We start from the raw sequence: 21,998 nt of genomic DNA on the forward strand, positions 1-21,998 counted from the left end.
CAATGATATTACGCAGCGCCTGAAAATAGGCTTATTGGAAGTTACCTAGCTGGGGACTATTTTCAGGCGCTGCGTAATATCATTGCACCTGCTGCACCCATGGTACGGCAGCAAAGTTCCTTGATTATTATACCGGAATGAGAGTATAGTTCCTAGCCATATCGGCCTAGAAAATCGCAACTTTTAATTTTCCATCAGTCTTAGTACACGATGTAACTACAGAAGAGTCAAGTTTTAAATAGGAAAAATATAGAAACTCTTTGGTCATTTTTGAGCGAGATGCTAATGGTCTAATCAGATTCAATGATCTATGCTAAGCTAAGCTAAACGTGCTACCGCCAGACCCGGAGATCGGCTGAATGGAATTGAAAACTCTAGGGGAGTTGGAAAATGAACCTATTTTCAAAAATAGTGGAGTGTTCCTTTAAAAAAGAGCTTCGATTTGGTTTAATTTTTCTCAGGATGTGTGAGGTATGACCTCATACCACAGACCGCGGCTCAGCTGTCTTACGCTCAAAGCAATGGTGTCACTGAACGCTGCAAGAAATCCTTCAAAATCCTCCAGACTGCTTTTCACAGTAGAAATAGTGCTTTCCTACAAACATGTACAATCTCATGTATGTTTAGACCCTCAGGCCAGAGCATTGCAGACAGTACAGTTGAATCTCACGGAAACATGTTCTGGTCATGTTAAATCCCACAATCAAAATAACAAAGTACTTTTTTTTTGGACGATGAACCGTTTTTGTAGCACATCTACACCCACATTTTTAATGCACACAAATGTTTATTTTATTTTACTTTCTTTTTTTCATTCAATGTTATTTATATACTGTCTTAATTTTTTTTATTACTATTAAATATGCGTAGAGGCTGTGCAACGAATACTGACACTTAACTAAAAATGCTTCATAATTTAACGCTTTAGCTGCATTCAATTTCTTAAGCGTCTCAAGACGTTCCAATTCACGGCGTTTATCTTCCAATAACTTACGTCTAGCTGCATTTTCCATCTCATGCTTAGCTTTCATCTTAGCCTCTTCTTCACAACGCTTCAAGTCCTCAGCTTTCCGCTTCTTGTCCTCAGCTTCAAGTTTCTGAAGTTCTTTAAACTGCAGATCCTGCATATCCTTTTAAATTTGGAGTTAAATGTGACCCAGACGTGTTCTCGGCAGCTTTTGTAAGATTCCTGACCCATAATGTGTCATTTTGAACTCAGCTCTGCGTTCTACTCTCATGATTATTTTCTCTGTAGATGTAAATGTTTATGCTGAAGGTGAAAGGCTGGTTCAGGGTTATTTACAAATCCTGCGTGTCTTGCTCTTAGTCTTTGCTATCTTTTATTCAAGGTAATTCTGCATGGCTGGACGGTATTGTTATGATCATCCTTTTCTGAAGCCCTTGTTTCAGTCCTTTGAGCAAATAAGAAAGTAGAAATGGAAGTTCAAAGACACCGAGATATGAAAGGAGTACAAGGCTTAGAGGGGCATTTCTGTGCTAGCTTAGCGACAGAGCAGTGTGTGAAGTAACCACAACAGGACTAGTAATTTGCGCTGCTGGTATGGAATCGGTCTGGCAGAGAAGCACTTTATTTAGGAGGCAATTAGCCATGTATTCGTTCAATTGTTAAACTGTATAACTGAGACGGAATAGCCTAGAAATGGATCATGTCCTGGCCACTCGACCGGTAAACTAACTACCTCATTGCCTGCAGTGAAATATAAACAGTCTAACATGTTAAATGAATTGCAGTAGTAAAACAAATAACACCTGCATTCAGAACGACTTGTTTTCGAGTCATTGTCTCTGTATCTAAAGAAGTTCACTGCATTGGTACACATATCATTCATGCCTTGTGCATGTTTGATTATTCAGTCTTTTGCCTGTAGTTTACACATTTAAATCCCCCAAATCAGCACAGAAAATGTGACTAGAAGTACCTGTTTAGTTTTGCAATGAGAATATTCAGGATTTCTTAGTGTAATGCCTTTAAAAATGTGTTAATGACTGTTATATGAGATGCCATTTAAACCGTTGCGCATGTAGTGTCTAATTTCTGCATGCCAGAAAAGAACGTCTGTTTTAGAGGCGCCGGTATGGTGCCATGGTGGAGTCCTGACCTCTGACCTGACCGGCCACCTGTCTGTGTGTTCTGTTCAGTAGATTCATTCAGAGAAATCCGAAGCTCCAAAGTTGATTACATGTTCATTTCAACAGCAGAAGCACATCCAAGATTTATTGTTTAATTTACTTACTGTCAGGAACGAGTCCACAGTTATAAATGTCAAAAAAATAGTTTTATTTTATGTGTAGATCAAGTCGTCAGAAACATACAGTCACTAAACTGAGTGATGTGTAGAATTGTATCAGTGACGGATGTTTACATTATCAATGACCAAGATTTAGCTTGTAAATAAAGTAAAGGTAAAGGTCAGTTGTGATTTTATTGCTGAATAAAAGTATCTTACTGGCATAACATTTTTTGAACAGTAGTGTGTATATATGAGGAAAAATCAGTTTTATTGTGGGTAATAAATATTTTCACACTTTTTTATCAAGACTGTTGCAACCACTGCTGGTCCACTGTCTTTACTTTCAAGAAAGAAAACCCCAGAATTGTACATTCAGGTCCTTGATAACTCTGTTAGTGGTCACTGGCTGTGTGAATCAGGCACAAAATGATTCAGTCCCCTCTCTTCTGTGTATTTGATTACCTGGTTACTGTAGGAAGATCCTGTTACTGCAGCGACTGTAAAAACATATTGAGGCTTTCAAACATACATTACACTCTACAGCACTGCCCACTGTTCATGAGCACAAAGTGAAGGAAACTCTATAGGAGTCCTTTGAAATTCCACAGGCTTTTTCAGCGACTTGTGTATTAGTGGTGTCTTCTGCTAATTTACAACGTAGAGAGGGTGTAAACCAGAGATGGCCTCGAGCACATGGAGATCATCGCAGAACAAGTATACTTGGTAACATAGCGTGTTATATAAGAAGCAAAGGAGAAGCATGCAGCTAAGCATGCTGGGTAGTTAACGCTGCACGTCGCCACTAAAGCTCATCATTAGACAGTGTGTTGCCGTCAGCCCTGAGGCTTTCTCTCTCATTGCTCGATCTTTTCTGTTCTTCTGCACACTGTTCAAGGATGCATACCTTTAGACGTGCTTCATCTCGCTCTGTTATTAAACCGTTGCATAAAAATAACATCATGGCAAAATATGTTTTTGCAGCTAACGTTCTGCAATAGCTTTTGAAAGAATCTGTGTTTTGCACTGCAGACGTTAAGCTGCATTAAGAGCATTGTGATTATATTTCTTTCCTGATTCTAATGGACGTGGCATTTTTTTCAAGGTATATATTGGCTGATCTATCAGAAGATTTGTGTGGTTATATAACCTGTTTAATGGGAGTGTGTGGTTTTGTCCTGTCTCAAGGCGTGCCACAGGAGAGCCGATGTGTTTGGAGTTTCAGACACATTTGTATGCTGCAGCTATTAGCCAAGAGAAACTGCAGTTTATCTTACAGCAAACAGGCCATGTACACACACACACACAAACACACACAAACACAAACACACACACACAGCTCCGCAGGGATGCCGGGGCCTGATAAAGAAGTAATTAAAGCTGCTGGATTTCTTATTTCAATAATAACAACTTATTTACCAGATATGTCTTCACCTACATACCGCTGACATTGAAAAGTATTTGTTCATTTACTATTGTAGTTTGTTTATCGATGTCCTAATTTGTGTCAAGGAAAGTTTGCATCTTGTTTTGAATTTCCCCAGACAGACTAAGAAAGTTCTGGAGACAGTATCAATGCTTTCCTTTCAGGTCAGCCAAACGTTCCAATCCAAACCAAACCAATTACATCGTATGCACTGTAAAATAAATAAATAAAATGCTGGACACATAATGCTAATTGATATCATTAGCCTTTTACTTGACTATGTTATCAAACAGCTAATAACATGATGCTAATGTTGCACAAACCACATTCCCATTCAGCATCTCAGACAGCTCTTCCAAAGATCAACGTCCTTAGGTAGAAACATTTTGCTAATGATATGAACAGCTCCACCCTGCAAGTTGGTAAATGTTTGTGACAGTAGGAAACGGGCTGTTTCAAACCGCATTATAGTAAACTGCAGTTTAAAAGAGAAAATGCTCAGCAATGATGTTGACTGATAAATTTGCATATGGTTTGTCTTTAAACATATTAAAATACCAGATAGACATATTTATTCTTTATTTTCACCACTTTTATATTGACTAAACGTGAAATTCTAAGGCGTCACATATTTTTTTTATAGTGTGGACAAAACATGAATATGTAATTAAGACTCTCCTCAGCAGATGAGGGTAATTTTGCTTATCTGTCAGCCACTGTGGCAGTTGACTTTGTAAGGCATATCAGATTGACATTTGACAAGAAATGCTGTTGCTTAGTTGCAAAGACATGCGTTCGAAGAAACACATTTGATTATTTCTTGATGAACAGATGAAACAAAGCTGTCAGTGTTCCTGATGTCTGATTGGCTGTTTGTTCAGATGTTCAGTGGTGCTCTGCCTCTCATCCATGCTGCTTTTCTTATAACATGCAGTTTCATCGCAATACTCTTTATGTTCACTTTTTTGACACTGTAATTCTAATGACTAATGTTAGAGGGAAACTTTAGGGTCTACCATTATTGGGCATCAAAAAGACCCTAATTAGTGAACCAAAAGATCCAAGTTCACTTCTAAATGAGGTGGCAGTTCTTCTTCTTCTTCTTTCATATATACTCAGTTAATTTTATATATTTAAATTGATTTTAATTTCATATGGCTTCCTCAGCCTCAGCAGTCTATCTCAGAGTCCATCATATGCCAGATGTAATGTTGGATAGTAAAGAAATCTGTCACTTATGAGCAGGGATACTTTTCATTTTATAAAATGTAAGGTAACACTTTAATATAGGGACCAATTCTCACTATTAACTATTTGCTTATTAGCATGCCTATTATTAACATATTGTCTGTTTATTAGTATGTATAAAGCATATTCTGCATGACCATATTCTACATCTCTAATCCTACCCAATATCTAAACCTAACAACTACCTTACTAACTATTACGAGTTTATTGAGGTGAAAGTCATAGTTAATGGTTTGTTAATAAAAAGGTGTGACCAAATGTATATAGTAAATAGTATTGAGTAGTCAACATGAATTTTTGTTTTGTTTTTAAACATTTAGTTGTTCACTTTAATGTACATCACTTTTTTGTACAAATTTTCTATGTAGTTTCTCAAATAATATATCATTGACCCTTTATTAAAAAAAAGTTCCCTATTTCGTAGATGTGCCCAATGATGAACACACAATGTGTAATAAAATCATACAGATATGGACAGACAAACGCTGTCTCTGTTCCTCCAGTGGTGAGACTCAGATTCCTAGAGTCACAAACAGCACCAACCACCAGCCTCAGATAGAGTCTGAGGCTGACTTCTGCAAAGCTCTTGGGAAGATGCTTCAAAGATCCAGCTTCAAACAGCAGCTATTAAAGGCTTATTAGTTACTGAGATACCGTGTGTGTGTGTGTGTGTGTGTGTGTGTGTGTGTGTGTGTGTGCGCGTGTGTGTTTATGTGTGAGACAGATAGTTGAGGGGAAGGAATTAACAATGCAAATAAATTCTGTTAACTAATTATCCTTGATGAAATGGAAAGAAGGTCACCGCGGCGATGATGGCAGGATTGACAGAAGCAATTTTTGGGGCGAGCAGAGCAGGACGAGGCCACGCTCTCTGAATCACTCTCTCCAGACGCCTGCATCACTGTCACTGGCACTTTATGATGTGCTGTTAGAAGGAGACTTCTGGAGAGCTTCTGCTCCGCTCAATGTGAAACATGTTTCCTTCAGGTCCTCCTAAGGGGGTTGTACACCCTTATCTTTAATAGTGGTGAACAGTTAGAAACTCATCTCCATATGAACATATGCACAGTAATGATGATTCACAGACAAACTATTTATTTTAACATTTTTCTGAGTTTTAAATTTGTTTTTGTTTTTTTCAGTGACAAAAAATTAATCACTGATTTGAGTCAGCACTGAAATATTGTCCCTGTACCACATTTAACAATAATGGTTTGTCACCATATTTTGAAGTTATATACACTGAAACAAATGTACTTTGGAATAATTTTCATGTTTATTATAATAAAAATTGTATCCATTAAGGGAAAGCATATTGTAATTTTAAAACAAATATTTTGTTTGCCCAAGTTTGTTTGAAATTGCACTGATGTTCCTTAAAGGAGTTATACGTAGCCTATGATTTTTTTTCCGTATTAATCGCTTCTTATTTCTGTAAAGAAATCTGTCACTTATGAGCAGGGATACTTTTCATTTTATAAAATGTAAGGTAACACTTTAATATAGGGACCAATTCTCACTATTAACTATTTGCTTATTAGCATGCCTATTATTAACATATTGTCTGTTTATTAGTATGTATAAAGCATATTCTGCATGACCATATTCTACATCTCTAATCCTACCCAATATCTAAACCTAACAACTACCTTACTAACTATTACGAGTTTATTGAGGTGAAAGTCATAGTTAATGGTTTGTTAATAAAAAGGTGTGACCAAATGTATATAGTAAATAGTATTGAGTAGTCAACATGAATTTTTGTTTTGTTTTTAAACATTTAGTTGTTCACTTTAATGTACATCACTTTTTTGTACAAATTTTCTATGTAGTTTCTCAAATAATATATCATTGACCCTTTATTAAAAAAAAGTTCCCTATTTCGTAGATGTGCCCAATGATGAACACACAATGTGTAATAAAATCATACAGATATGGACAGACAAACGCTGTCTCTGTTCCTCCAGTGGTGAGACTCAGATTCCTAGAGTCACAAACAGCACCAACCACCAGCCTCAGATAGAGTCTGAGGCTGACTTCTGCAAAGCTCTTGGGAAGATGCTTCAAAGATCCAGCTTCAAACAGCAGCTATTAAAGGCTTATTAGTTACTGAGATACCGTGTGTGTGTGTGTGTGTGTGTGTGTGTGTGTGTGTGTGTGTGCGCGTGTGTGTTTATGTGTGAGACAGATAGTTGAGGGGAAGGAATTAACAATGCAAATAAATTCTGTTAACTAATTATCCTTGATGAAATGGAAAGAAGGTCACCGCGGCGATGATGGCAGGATTGACAGAAGCAATTTTTGGGGCGAGCAGAGCAGGACGAGGCCACGCTCTCTGAATCACTCTCTCCAGACGCCTGCATCACTGTCACTGGCACTTTATGATGTGCTGTTAGAAGGAGACTTCTGGAGAGCTTCTGCTCCGCTCAATGTGAAACATGTTTCCTTCAGGTCCTCCTAAGGGGGTTGTACACCCTTATCTTTAATAGTGGTGAACAGTTAGAAACTCATCTCCATATGAACATATGCACAGTAATGATGATTCACAGACAAACTATATATTTTAACATTTTTCTGAGTTTTAAATTTGTTTTTGTTTTTTTCAGTGACAAAAAATGAATCACTGATTTGAGTCAGCACTGAAATATTGTCCCTGTACCACATTTAACAATAATGGTTTGTCACCATATTTTGAAGTTATATACACTGAAACAAATGTACTTTGGAATAATTTTCATGTTTATTATAATAAAAATTGTATCCATTAAGGGAAAGCATATTGTAATTTTAAAACAAATATTTTGTTTGCCCAAGTTTGTTTGAAATTGCACTGATGTTCCTTAAAGGAGTTATACGTAGCCTATGATTTTTTTTCCGTATTAATCGCTTCTTATTTCTGATGTGTGACCAGCTTGTAATGAAACTTATAATACAAGAACTTCCCCTGTTTCCTGTTGTCTATGAAAGCATGAAGTCTGATTTTTATGTAAAGAATTTGGGATGTTTTTGCCAGGAAAGACAAAAGAATGTGATGTGTATGCACGCTCCGGAGAGCCTCTCTTTTTCCATTCTATGACACATGAAATAGATGATTATTATGCCAAGTGTCAAGCAAAGTAAAGGGATTATTTAAAAAAAATATTTAAACAAAGAATTTGGGATGTTTTTGCCAGGAAAGACAAAAGAATGTGATGTTTATGCACGCTCCGGAGAGCCTCTCTTTTTCCATTCTATGACACATGAAATAGATGATTATTATGCCAAGTGTCAAGCAAAGTAAAGGGATTATTTAAAAAAAATATTTAAACAATTTTCACTCAGAAATTGCTAGTCGATTTCAATCTGTTAATCTGCTAGTCAAATCAATCTTTTAATTTGTGTTTTGAACCAGTTCATTAAACGCATTGATTCACTAAAATGAATCAAATATCCCAAAGTATTTTAGTATCATTAATTATAGTTGTTGTTAATATTTTGAAAAAGGTTTATTTTTGTTTTCCGTTTTCAATTTATTCAGTTAAAGTAAATTCTGTTGTGTCGTTAAAGTTAATTTTGTTGTGTGTTTTATATACGGTATGTCTATATAGTTTTTATTACATTTAAGTTTTTAGTATTACTTTATTTGGTTCTAGTTATTTTTAAACCTAAACTACTAAAAGAACATTAGAAATGTTGCCTGGGCAAGTAGCTAAAATCAAATTATATATTTTATTGTAATATTTTATTATTTCAGTTAATGTTTTTTTTTTTTACTTCAAGTAATGAATTTTTTATTTTTTTTTATTTTAATTAAAAATGGAATCTTTTCTTTTTGGTTTTACTGGTTCAGAATGTGCTTTTAGAAAACCAGTCATGTGACGTAGATGATCTGACAGTGATTCGTATGATGTGTTCGTTCAAATGAACCAGTTCACAAGAGTCAATTGCTCATGAATCACTGATGACGCTGTATGTTTATATGTGCATGCAAGATGTGTTGTCTATTTATTCTCTTAATATTTCACAGAATATTTTTATATAATCACATTAGATTTTGAATGCAAACTCACAGCTTGGAGGAAAAAAAAATCTGTTGTGCCATAGATGTAGTGTATGAAACAGATTCCTAGAATCCACGCAGTGGTAGTTGATTACAGACAGGTGTGAGACCTTGCTCCATTTAATATATCCAAGCTCTGTCCTTCTCCTGAATCCCTGCTTACCCCCCTCACCTCTGTTTCCTCTCCTCTCCGCTCATCCCCATGCAATCTGTTTTTTATCTGCCAGGAGGAAGATTTTATTAAAAGCATTCAATTTCCCCAAGGGGGATCATGACTGCTCCTTGATTAAAGAGGAGATGAGAGGCTGCGTGAGGAAATGTCAGCCGAACGAGGGGCGGAGAGAGGTGTGTTCTGTTTGTTTTGGTCGATCTCTTCCTCCCAGGTGGAGAGAAGTTCATGTAGTGTTAATTAAAACAGCAGTAGCTGGAGGATGTGATCTTGTCCTGGGTCTGGTCCGGTGGGGATGGGGTCCTTGATGAGGCGTGCATGTCCTACCCGAGAAACTCTGCTTAGTGATGATAGCAGTATTATTTAACAAGGGGCATGAGGTTTCTCCTCCCTGAAGAAATGAAATCTCCACCATTTAATATTGCTCCTGTTCGGGGTCCAGCTGTTAAACTCTAAAAGAGCTTTGCACGGTGGTCTAAAGACTCACAATGCAGATTTAGCTTCACTTGGATAATGTGTAGATGTGCTTTGCAAGTTTATATAACGAAAATGCCATCATGAAAGGCTGAAAGGCTGCTTTTTTTGCAGTGAAGTTGTTTCTTTCATCTGCATTAATTTATTTTATTTCCCTTATCTTTATATTATTTATATAAAGTTATATCATCAAAACATCACAGCATCATAGATGTGATAATTGGCCTGTTTCTCAGTTAAAATGCATTTGTCAACAAATCAACACATTGTGGTTATTTATTGTCTTTGTGTTGGTGATTTAAGAAATACTCCACTTATGTTTTACTACATTCATTTTTGGATGTTAATTTTCCCCTTCATTGGCATCATTTCTAGTATAACCAATGGTCTGTACGTATGCTGGACATTGACTACAGTGTCAAAACAAGCAAATCTGATTCCATCACTTGTGAAATAACAGTGTAACAGTCAGTCCTAAAGATCCATTTTATTAACTAACTAACCATAACCAATATTTACTCATATTTGGCTCTTGGGGATTGTTAATTTTGGTGCGTGTGAATAAGTCAAGGACTGTAGGATTAGCATCATGTGCACCAGCATTATTGCATGTCGGAAGCATTCACTCACAGACACGACCTGTGAAAATTCCCAAAGCTGTAAACGATCTGCAGGATTAATCCACCTGTCAGTCCGGACCGAGAGAACATGTGCATGTATGATTGTGAACGGCTTTGTGGTTGAGGAATTTGTTGTTGTAGTTCAGACTCACAGCTGATAATCTGAAACATGGGCATATCCGTTCAAATGATGTTCAAATCATATTGTTCAGTGATTGCTCATTCATTGCTCAAGAGACTTAATGGTGTTCTCATATGTGTTTTATTTCAATTTAAAGTCAAGTCACCTTTGTTTCTGTAGCACTAGACAATAGTGCCATTATTTAGCTCAAGTCAGTTCAGTGACTTCATCTCAGTTGTTTCTCCTAAAATCCCTAAAAGAAATACAAATCAATAGTTGTGATACAGAGCTACTGAGCTCAAATTAATTTGAATAATAGCTCAAGTCATTTGGTCTTGGGAGGATTTAATGAGAATTATTTAAGCAAAGTTTGAGAAATTGTTAAAATTGTTTATACTTTTGATTTGAACAAACCTCCTATCTGTAAAAAATAAAATCAGTGACATTTACGGTAAAAAAAAAAAAACAGCACTTTACCATAAAAAATAGTAGCAACATTTTGGACTTTACAGATTTAACCACAATTTTCAGTAAACAAACAAACAAACCAACATACATTTCTTTAACTGAAATAATGTTCATATACCAAATTATTTTTAACATTATACTACTGTATACTGACTACCACTTTTAAAACACAGGAAGTACAGAGAAAGGCAGATGATGAATCAAAGTTTATCTCAAGTAGCTTTTGCACAAGCTGAGGTAAAAAACATATAGAAGATGCATGGTGTCGTACACACAAATACAAAACACATGACACAAAAATAATGCAATAAACATTCATTTAACAACATGAGACATTGCATAAACACCTAACGCATGTAACTGACAAGAAAATCTAATATGAATTAGATCTAGAATCTAATTCACAACCTAGAAACATTACTGATAATCTGAAACATGGGCATATCCGTTCAAATGATGTTCAAATCATATTGTTCAGTGATTGCTCATTCATTGCTCAAGAGACTTAATGGTGTTCTCATATGTGTTTTATTTCAATTTAAAGTCAAGTCACCTTTGTTTCTGTAGCACTAGACAATAGTGCCATTATTTAGCTCAAGTCAGTTCAGTGACTTCATCTCAGTTGTTTCTCCTAAAATCCCTAAAAGAAATACAAATCAATAGTTGTGATACAGAGCTACTGAGCTCAAATTAATTTGAATAATAGCTCAAGTCATTTGGTCTTGGGAGGATTTAATGAGAATTATTTAAGCAAAGTTTGAGAAATTGTTAAAATTGTTTATACTTTTGATTTGAACAAACCTCCTATCTGTAAAAAATAAAATCAGTGACATTTACGGTTAAAAAAAAAAACAGCACTTTACCATAAAAAATAGTAGCAACATTTTGGACTTTACAGATTTAACCACAATTTTCAGTAAACGAACAAACAAACCAACATACATTTCTTTAACTGAAATAATGTTCATATACCAAATTATTTTTAACATTATACTACTGTATACTGACTACCACTTTTAAAACACAGGAAGTACAGAGAAAGGCAGATGATGAATCAAAGTTTATCTCAAGTAGCTTTTGCACAAGCTGAGGTAAAAAACATATAGAAGATGCATGGTGTCGTACACACAAATACAAAACACATGACACAAAAATAATGCAATAAACATTCATTTAACAACATGAGACATTGCATAAACACCTAACGCATGTAACTGACAAGAAAATCTAATATGAATTAGATCTAGAATCTAATTCACAACCTAGAAACATTAGACAATATCCTCAGGGCCTAATGTCACATTGTCTCATGTCTTTTAAATTCAGCAGAGCCCGGCAGCATGAGACACTCTCACCGACACTCGCAACCCATAAAGATCCTTCTGTCTTCCCCTGAGCAAATCCTTCCCTCTGTCTGACATGTTACAGGTTCATTCGCCTCCAGAAATGTCTGAGAAACCAGCAGGTACACTGAGCCAAAGAGTTCGTCACAGTAACTCTCGGAGAACAAAAAGTCCCAGTGTGGAGGCGTCCTGTCCCGGCACACACACTCCAGAGCTGGGTGGACAGGTCATTGTGACACATGTCCGACTGAATGGGCCACTTCATTATGCTTCAGTCAACACACCTGACCCACACTGAAAAGGCATTCTGGGTAGTGTGATAGATTTCTGTCTGCATTTTATACAGTCTAAGTCTGGGTGGTTTGACACTATTTAAGGTGCAAGAGAATCTGCTACATACTATAGTTCAAATGTTTAGGGTTGGTGGGAATTTTTTATGATTTTGAAAGACATTTCTTGTGCTTTTCAAAGCTGAATTTATTTGATTAAGATACTGGTAAAAATGTGAAATATTATTTCAATTAAAATAACTGTTTCCTATTTAAATATATTTGTAAATGTAATTTATTTCTGTGATCAAAGCTGAATTTTCAGCATCATCACTCCAGTCTTCAGTGTCACACGATCCTTCAGAAATCATTCTAATATGCTGATTTGCTGCTCAATAAACTGTTTTGATTAATATCAATGTTGAAAACAGTGGTGTGATAATTTTTTTCAGGATTCTTTGATGAATAGAAAGTTTGAAAAAATAGCATTTATTTGAGAATAGAAATTGTGTAACATTTTAAATGTATTTACTGTCACTTTTTATCATATGCATCCTTGCTGAATAAAGGATTCTTAAAAAAATATATATAATATTTTGGGTAGACAATTTAATGATGTTATTCAAATTACAATACAATTTAAAATAAAATATATTTTATAATTTATCATTTTTATTTAGTAAAAACGTTTTATGATAAAATTGTAGGCATGTTATGTAATATATAAAATAAAATATTTTTTGTTTGACTTTGCAGCAAAAATAACTGCGATATGATATGATTTGATCACACCACCCATTTCTAATAGAGACTAAAATATGATGGAGACTCTGTCAATCTGTCTAAACAACAAGGTGGCTGAATCCTCAGTTTAGCTCTTAAGAAAGAGACTAACATGGAGTGCAGTCATGTGTTTGCACTTGGCAGCGGCGATATGTACTGACACACTGCTCATCGTCTGTTTTACAGAGTGTAATATGTTCAGTCTGGCTGTTTTTGATAATCTCCCTGAGGTGATGAAGTTATCAGGTAAGACAGGGATGGAAACAGACAGGGAGAATGTTGTCTTTCATTTGATTTCCTCCAGCGGGTGAAGACGGGTCACCCCTGTTCTCTCTGATGTGTTTTCCTGGGAGTTGCCGTGGCAATGAGCTTCCACGACCGGGCGACGGTTTGCGAGCGAGACGGTGAGGCATGTCTGGACGACATCGTCTTCGCGGCTAATTCTCTCTGACTGACAGCATGTCAGTTCCATGCGATTCCAGTGTTCAGGGATTACAGGGAGGAGGGAGTAATCCGCAATTTCACAAATTCCAGCGAATAATCGCAGCAGCGTTTGGGTCACGTAATGCGGCGTAATATTTCCCCCTGACTAATTTGTCAGAGGTGAGCCAGTCTGAATTCTGTTTCCCATTACTTGCCTGCTTTAATTAAATATCTGAGTGTTAAATGACGTTGGGAAAATGACTGCTGGTGTCATCGCTGTGAGCCGGTCAAAAATGCGCGGCGTTGTCGACATGGCTATTCGTGTCACCCTGTTATTGGAGAATTAATAAGGGTGATTGAGTTTCAAGGGCTTTCCTTTATTATTCTTCCTTTCTAGCTCACAAACGGAGGTATGACATGTTTTCTTCAGCCGTCAGATTCAACAAAGGCCTTGAAACAAATGTTCGGGTTGGATACGAAAAGTCTCCTGAGAGCGTGACGTTTAGCGACCTTTCCGTGTGGAGTTTATGCCACTAAATAAACGCAAACTGACGTGTGAAACCCAGATTCAAAGCCCGGCTTCTGTTCAGTTCTTCAATGCGCTTAGTTTTTAAAGCACTTTGGACGATGTTGTTGGCAAAGTCTGTGCATTTGCATTGCTGCGGGGCATGAAACCTCTTTATTTTTTAGTGCTGCTTGCTAAGGCAGGCAAAAAAAACCCCACAGATTGACACTGAAGGAGAGACCTGAGCCTTATCTAGGGGACCAGGATATCAGAGACTAGGGGCATGGAATTGGGGCATTAAGCATCCACCCACAACACCATAGCAACCTCATAACACTGAACTAAACAACACTGAGGACACCTGAGTGAGGACCTGGCAACCACCCAGAATGCCCTGGCATTGTAGCATTGGGTTTTGCATAAACAAACACCACTCACACTTTCTTAAAATAATGTAAAACAAAAATGCTTTTATTTGTTCTCATTTTAGTTAGAAGAAATGTTAATAATCGAGTCAAATCAATCATGCCTTGCAATAAATTATATAGCGTTAATGAAGTTACATTGTATAAAAAAAAGTAAAAAGCTTGATAAGCTAAATAAGCTTGTTGATGTTGCTTAAAATAGTTCTTTATCATATTTATGATAATTTGTTTGAGGGAGAATTTGATCAGAAATGTTTGCACTCATATTGAGATCTCAGAATTGTGGTTACCAATGTTATTTTAGTATTTTTTTTCTATACTATAATAGTTTTTACTTATATTTTGATATTAATATTTATCTTTTATCTGATATATTTTCAGTTCTAATTTTAAAATTAATTAAAGTTTTAGTTTAAGTTAGTCATTTTATTATATGCTTTGTCATTTTTATTATTTTTTATTTAGCTTTTTATTTTTATGCTTTATTAAATTTTTATGTTAATATTTATTTAGCTTTTTATTTTAGTCTGTTTAGTCATTTTAGTACTTCAACTTATTTTAACATTTCTAAAATAACATATAGCGCTAATATGTATTTATGTATGTAAGTATTTCTTTTTTTAATTTAAATGTTTAGGTTTCTCATCTAATCTAATATGTATATTTTATTTTATTTCATCTTTATTTAAATTAATAAAAAATTATAATTTTAATAAACAATATAAGCACTTTTACTGTTCAGCATTAAAAGCAGAAGACTATTCAAAATTTGCTTCATGTAGTCTCATTGCTGCCAAGGAGAAACAGTTGCGATGTTAGAGATCTCATTTGTGATTTTTTTTCCGGACCACTACACCAGCATGATACAATAGTACACAATAGTATCTGTCTCAAACCCTCCTTCCCCTTTGGCGGTGACCTGGAATGGACGATTCCTTCAGAACATGAAGGTGTGTGTATCTTGCTGCAGCCGGTGTTGGTTTATTCCCACTGGGGTCTATTACCAGACCTGCATGTCACACAAAGGCCTGCGGTGCATAATTGTGACCCTGCTGTGACCCTAGTCCTTGTACCTAGTACTTCGTACAATGCACCTTCCCAACAGAAAACAAACAGCAACAAAGGCAGCTCCTCCAGCAGGACGAGATGTTCCTCTGGTGCACGTTCTCACACATCGAGAGACAGACCGCGGGCCCTCCAGGGAGTCCCCCTCGCCTCATTTGGGCATATTCTCTGGTTGCAGGGCTCATGCTAAGCTCTTTATGAAGGCTTTCACAAATTCTCCTTCTATTGTCTCCCAGAGAAACTCTTCAGCTGTAGTGTAGCATAAGAGAACCTTCCTGTGAGAAAACGAAACTTTAGTGCTTCAGTGACATCGTAATTTAACCACAGAGGAGTCCGGTTTCATCATTGTGTTTGCGGTGGAAAACCCATAAACAGTGTTTAACTGTTTCACTGCCAGAATGGAATGTGAGATCTTTGGCTGCATGATTTGGGGAAAATGTGTTTGACTAAGTGATTAAATGATTGAATTGTTTATTTATTTATGATTGGGATTTGAACCACCATTTGTTAGTTTATTTATTTATTTATCAGTTATAATTTGGATTTGTTTATTTATTTATTTGTCTTTCTTTCTTTCTTTCAAATCATGATTGAAAAAAAAACACTAAAACTAAAAATTAAATTTTCATCCTTAAAACACTGGATATTTTAAGTGTTTTAAACCTATTATAATATAATATTATTATTATTTTAATATAATATTATATATTATGTAAATATATAATATATATAAGCAATATAATATTATATTGTATTATATAATACATTTTAATTAGATTCATGCTTAGAACTAGAAACATTATGGTAAGAAGGATAAAAAACAAGATCTTGAACAATTTTGCTTATCAAATGAAAATATCTTTTGTAAGGATATATCCTTGTTCTGCTGTCGGTAGAAAGAGTTTCACTCTTTATTAGTTTTCACACTTGATGCAAAAGTGAATCAAATGAAAAAATAGCCAAGATCTTCTTCAATTTGTGTTGCATACAGTGGGAAAGTAATTCAAACTCAGGACAGCTCCCAGGATCGAGTTTATGTGGAGCATTATTAATTTGATTTCACATTAGTTTTTAATAACCGCACTATGCCATATCAGAGTTTTGATGTTATCTCTAATAATTGTGCAGCCCTTGTGTGTTGGTAAAGCTCAATTAGTGTATGCACAGAGAACAGTTAGAGCATTTATTCCTGTATGTTTTTTGTCTGCACCTGCTGTTCTTAATGATGTCGATTTGCATAAAGTTGTTTTATCCTCCATTATCTGCTAGCAGTGAGAGTGTGGTGACCGCTGGACGCTGTTGGCTTTCTCTCTGAGTGTGCTCATCCACTCCTCATTTCCCATTTCAAACACGCATGGAAACACTCTCAACACATTATGTACAGTTCTGCGCTGTTCCCTTCACTTACCTCTCAACCACATATCAGAGAAACAGAGCTCTCTACCTCATAGACCAAGTTCACATCTTTTAATGACATCCATCTTGAGTAATTGAAATCACAAGTGGACAGTGCTGAAAGCAAGTGTAAATGGAGTCTTAAAGGCACATTGTGATCTGATCGAAATGCTGTTCTTTTTTAACTTTTTACTTTCTGTTCACCAAAGAATCCTGAAAAAGAAATGTATCACATTTCCCTAAAAATATTAAGCAGCACAGCTGTTTTCAACATCGATGATCATCAGATTGTTTTTTCTTGAGCAGCAAATCAGCATATTAGAATGATTTCTGAAAGATCATGTGACACTGAAGACTGCAGTAATGATGCTGAAAATTCAGCTTTGATCACAGAAATAAATTACACTTTACAATATATTCAAATAGAAAACAGTTAATTTAAATTGTAATAATATTTCACAATATTACTGTTTATTGTATTTTTGATTAAATCAATGCAGCCCTAATGAGCATAAGAGACTTCTTTTAAAAACATTAAACATCTTACTCACCCCAAATCTTTGAGTGGTAGACAAAAGACACCCAAAAATGAATATAACTCACATGTTGTCCAAATCTTATTTATCTGTGGAACACTATAGAAGATATTTTTAAAAACATTGGGGTCCAAACAACAATGAGCCCTATTGACCGTCATAGAAGAGGTTTATTAGGGTAACATTTTTGGGTGAACAATCCCTTTAAATTATTATTTGGGATGTACATAGTTATGCAAACAGCGACCCTGAAAATGCATGAAATGCATTTGCGATGCATGATAATACCAGGTGTAAATGGGGCCAGAGAGAGCAAGAGCTTTCCCTCTATAGTGCAAAAGAGGCATGTGAACACAACATGTAATTCTACCTTTGCATTTCAGCAGCATTTGGTACCTAATTTAGGAATGCCAATATTAGACTTCCTGTAGTGAAATTGTGTGTCAGACGGAGCCAGCCGTTCTGTGAGGTGTCACTACAGCCGGAAGGGAAATCACCCCTCTCACCCTCACATATCCATGACCAGAAAAACCACGGGCAGATTAGTCACGCCTCGGCCCACCCGTATTTACATTAGCAGTGGATTTCACACCGTGATCTCTACTACACCTCTGTGTCTTACGGTCATGCATTTCAGCTGCTACAGTCCGATCGCCCCGGGTGGTCCTGCGTACGAACATTTGTAAGAGCTGTGCTTTAGAAAAATGAGCCGTGGCGCTTTTTTCTGATCAAAAAAGCACAGCTTATCATGCAATTCAATCATGTGTGCTGACGCCTCTCTCTTTGTGGTTTTGTGTGTGTGTGTTTTCCAGAGGACCAGATCCCTCACGGCTTCCCCACCATAGACATGGGCCCGCAGCTGAAGGTGGTGGAGCGAACACGCACTGCTACCATGCTCTGTGCCGCCAGCGGGAACCCTGACCCGGAGATCACCTGGTTCAAAGATTTCCTGCCTGTCGACATTAACAGCAGCGATGGACGAATCAAACAACTCCGTTCAGGTAAAAAGAACTTCGTAAACACACAAAAGACAAACAAGCTTGAAGAATAAAGATGCTAATTGCGAACATTGAAGCCGACGGCACCTGCTGAACGTGATTTTTTTTCTAACCTCTTCTTTTTTTAACCTCAATGTCAAAGACAATAGAGCACAAGATTTTTCCCCCATTCATTCTTTCCATAGGGATTTCAGAAAATTCTTCAATAAAGTGTCCTAAGGCTTGAACCAAACCAGCTCAAAGATGAATCGCATTGCAACATTTGATTCAAAGCATTTGAAAGTATTTGAACATTTAAAAAAGGCAACGGTACAAGACTGTGCACTTATTTCATGAGGGAATGATAGGATTGAATCAGAAACGACAATATAAAACAAAATTATTGCCTGTGTACTAGCGTTCAAAAGTTTAGGGTCTGTAAGATTTTTCTTTTTTAAAGAAATGAATACTTTTATTCAGCTAGTATTCATTAAATTGATCAAAAGTGACAGGAAAGACATTTATAATGTTATAAAAGATTTCGGTAGCACAGTCCTGTTACTCATGTACATACTATGTTCTTATTTTAGTAATTACAATAACTAGGTAAAAACTAGTTACTTACCCTGAACCTACCCCTAAACCTAACCCTGCCCATGTAGTTACCTTATATTACCAGTACTTTCTAGGGTAAGTACACTGTAAGTACACATACTGTAAAATAAAGTGCAATCAAGATTTATATTTTGAATCAATCTGGTTCTTCTGAAAAAAATGTATTAGAGTTTTCACAAAAATATAGGGAAGCATAACTGTTTTCGATATTGATAATAATAAAAGACTGGAGTAATGGCTGCTGAAAATGTAGCTTTGCATCACATTAATAAATGATATTTTGAAACACATTACTATGGGAAACAGTTATTTTAAATTGTAATAATATTACAGTTTTTACTGTATTTTTGGTCAAATAAATGCAGCCTACTTTTAACCTCTTTGATTAAAAGTATAAAATACCACATGCTTGTTTTACAGTCACTAAATCTCTATGGAGGGAATGAATGAATTTTTCACTTCTGGAATTCTACTATTGCTGCGCATCTGTATGACAAGTGACATTCCAGTTCCAAATGAGCCTCCGGTTTCATTTCATGTCTTTAAGTAAACGGAAACAAACAGGAAGACTGAGTGGCTGGTAGTTATTATTCACATAATCCTCCGGTTAGGACACACAAACATGATTAACATGACAGCACAGTGATTTGTTTTCATTAGAATCGTCGGCCCTTGTCAACAATCATTTCCTGCGTCAATCGTCAAACAGCTCCATATTTGTCAAATTATTCCCTGTCGGCCAATCCATCTCGCAGCTACCAGACAATCGCATAATTTATTTGTTTGGATACAGTCCATTATTTGATCCTCAGATTAGCTTTGCTCTCCAGCCATTAGTGCAAAGGCTTTTTTCCATTGACGAATGCTAATGAAACAATTTTTCAATTCGTGACCTTTACAGAACGCCTATGAACAAATAGGAAAAGCACTCATGATTCAATACCTCCCGCTTCAAACGGAACCTTAATCTCACTGGAACATGTCATTGTGTACAAGTAATTACCACCAACCTCGCCAAAGCAGGTGCTTCTGCCCTGGACATCAATCAACAATCTGTTTACAATGCAGCCAGGTGATACGCAGACAGGGAGACCGAATCTGATAAAGAGAGCTGGGAAATGTAATCCTGCTTCTCTCAATGTAAACACTCACAAGACTCTACGTCAAGAGTCAAGCCTCCTATACACGTGAGCCAAAGGACATTCAAATATTCAAGTGTATTGCTGTGGACCCTTTTCACATTGTGCTCCAGTAGCAAATTGAAAAATCCACAGTAGCGTTTCTATTACTTTCCAACAGAGAAATAAAATATCAAGAGATTGATTACGGTGGTCAGAAGAGAGAAATATGTCAAATTTCCCATCACTACCTTAGCTGTATTAGAAAAACCCAGTTTTCTGTAATTTAATGACAAGGTAATATAACACAAGTGTTTTTTAAACAAAGGAAATACAGTAAATACAGCATCACAAACTTTTCTAGATTTGCAATGTTAATAAGCTGGGCCTAAAAATAAAAGAAGAAAAAAAAAACAGGCAGAACCAGTTTTCTTTGCTTTTTACCGTTAAACCATAGAGATTTTTATGGAAACTGCAGGGAAACTTCTCTTTTGAAATGCTTCTATTTTGTTGACACCTGATTTATGAACCATTCTCATTACAAACTTGGGAAGATTTTTGGCATGTTGCATTTTCAAATGCATGTTATAAATGATTCAGGGCCCTATCTAAGTGCAAGGTCTAAAGCGCACGGCGCAGGTGGGAAAGACATTTATAATGTTATAAAAGATTTCGGTAGCACAGTCCTGTTACTCATGTACATACTATGTTCTTATTTTAGTAATTACAATAACTAGGTAAAAACTAGTTACTTACCCTGAACCTACCCCTAAACCTAACCCTGCCCATGTAGTTACCTTATATTACCAGTACTTTCTAGGGTAAGTACACTGTAAGTACACATACTGTAAAATAAAGTGCAATCAAGATTTATATTTTGAATCAATCTGGTTCTTCTGAAAAAAATGTATTAGAGTTTTCACAAAAATATAGGGAAGCATAACTGTTTTCGATATTGATAATAATAAAAGACTGGAGTAATGGCTGCTAAAAATGTAGCTTTGCATCACATTAATAAATGATATTTTGAAACACATTACTATGGGAAACAGTTATTTTAAATTGTAATAATATTACAGTTTTTACTGTATTTTTGGTCAAATAAATGCAGCCTACTTTTAACCTCTTTGATTAAAAGTATAAAATACCACATGCTTGTTTTACAGTCACTAAATCTCTATGGAGGGAATGAATGAATTTTTCACTTCTGGAATTCTACTATTGCTGCGCATCTGTATGACAAGTGACATTCCAGTTCCAAATGAGCCTCCGGTTTCATTTCATGTCTTTAAGTAAACGGAAACAAACAGGAAGACTGAGTGGCTGGTAGTTATTATTCACATAATCCTCCGGTTAGGACACACAAACATGATTAACATGACAGCACAGTGATTTGTTAATCGTCGGATCGTCGGCCCTTGTCAACAATCATTTCCTGCGTCAATCGTCAAACAGCTCCATATTTGTCAAATTATTCCCAATCCATCTATCCATCTCGCAGCTACCAGACAATCGCATAATTTATTTGTTTGGATACAGTCCATTATTTGATCCTCAGATTAGCTTTGCTCTCCAGCCATTAGTGCAAAGGCTTTTTTCCATTGACGAATGCTAATGAAACAATTTTTCAATTCGTGACCTTTACAGAACGCCTATGAACAAATAGGAAAAGCACTCATGATTCAATACCTCCCGCTTCAAACGGAACCTTAATCTCACTGGAACATGTC

The 21,998-nt window shown here is 36.1% G+C and overlaps 1 protein-coding gene across 1 annotated transcript in view; it reads left to right on the forward strand.

Annotated features, from left to right (window-relative positions):
• Positions 1-21,998, forward strand: part of ptprfa (protein tyrosine phosphatase receptor type Fa) — a 223,512-nt gene that overhangs the window by 110,009 nt on the left and 91,505 nt on the right. Inside the window, exon 6 of the mRNA XM_016268145.1 lies at positions 18,371-18,559. Coding sequence (XP_016123631.1) covers positions 18,371-18,559 — 189 coding nt within the window. The remainder of the gene's footprint in view (positions 1-18,370; positions 18,560-21,998) is intronic.

This window comes from Sinocyclocheilus grahami, unplaced genomic scaffold (assembly GCF_001515645.1).
Source record: "Sinocyclocheilus grahami isolate Dianchi unplaced genomic scaffold, SAMN03320097.WGS_v1.1 scaffold43.1, whole genome shotgun sequence".
NCBI lineage: Eukaryota > Metazoa > Chordata > Actinopteri > Cypriniformes > Cyprinidae > Sinocyclocheilus > Sinocyclocheilus grahami.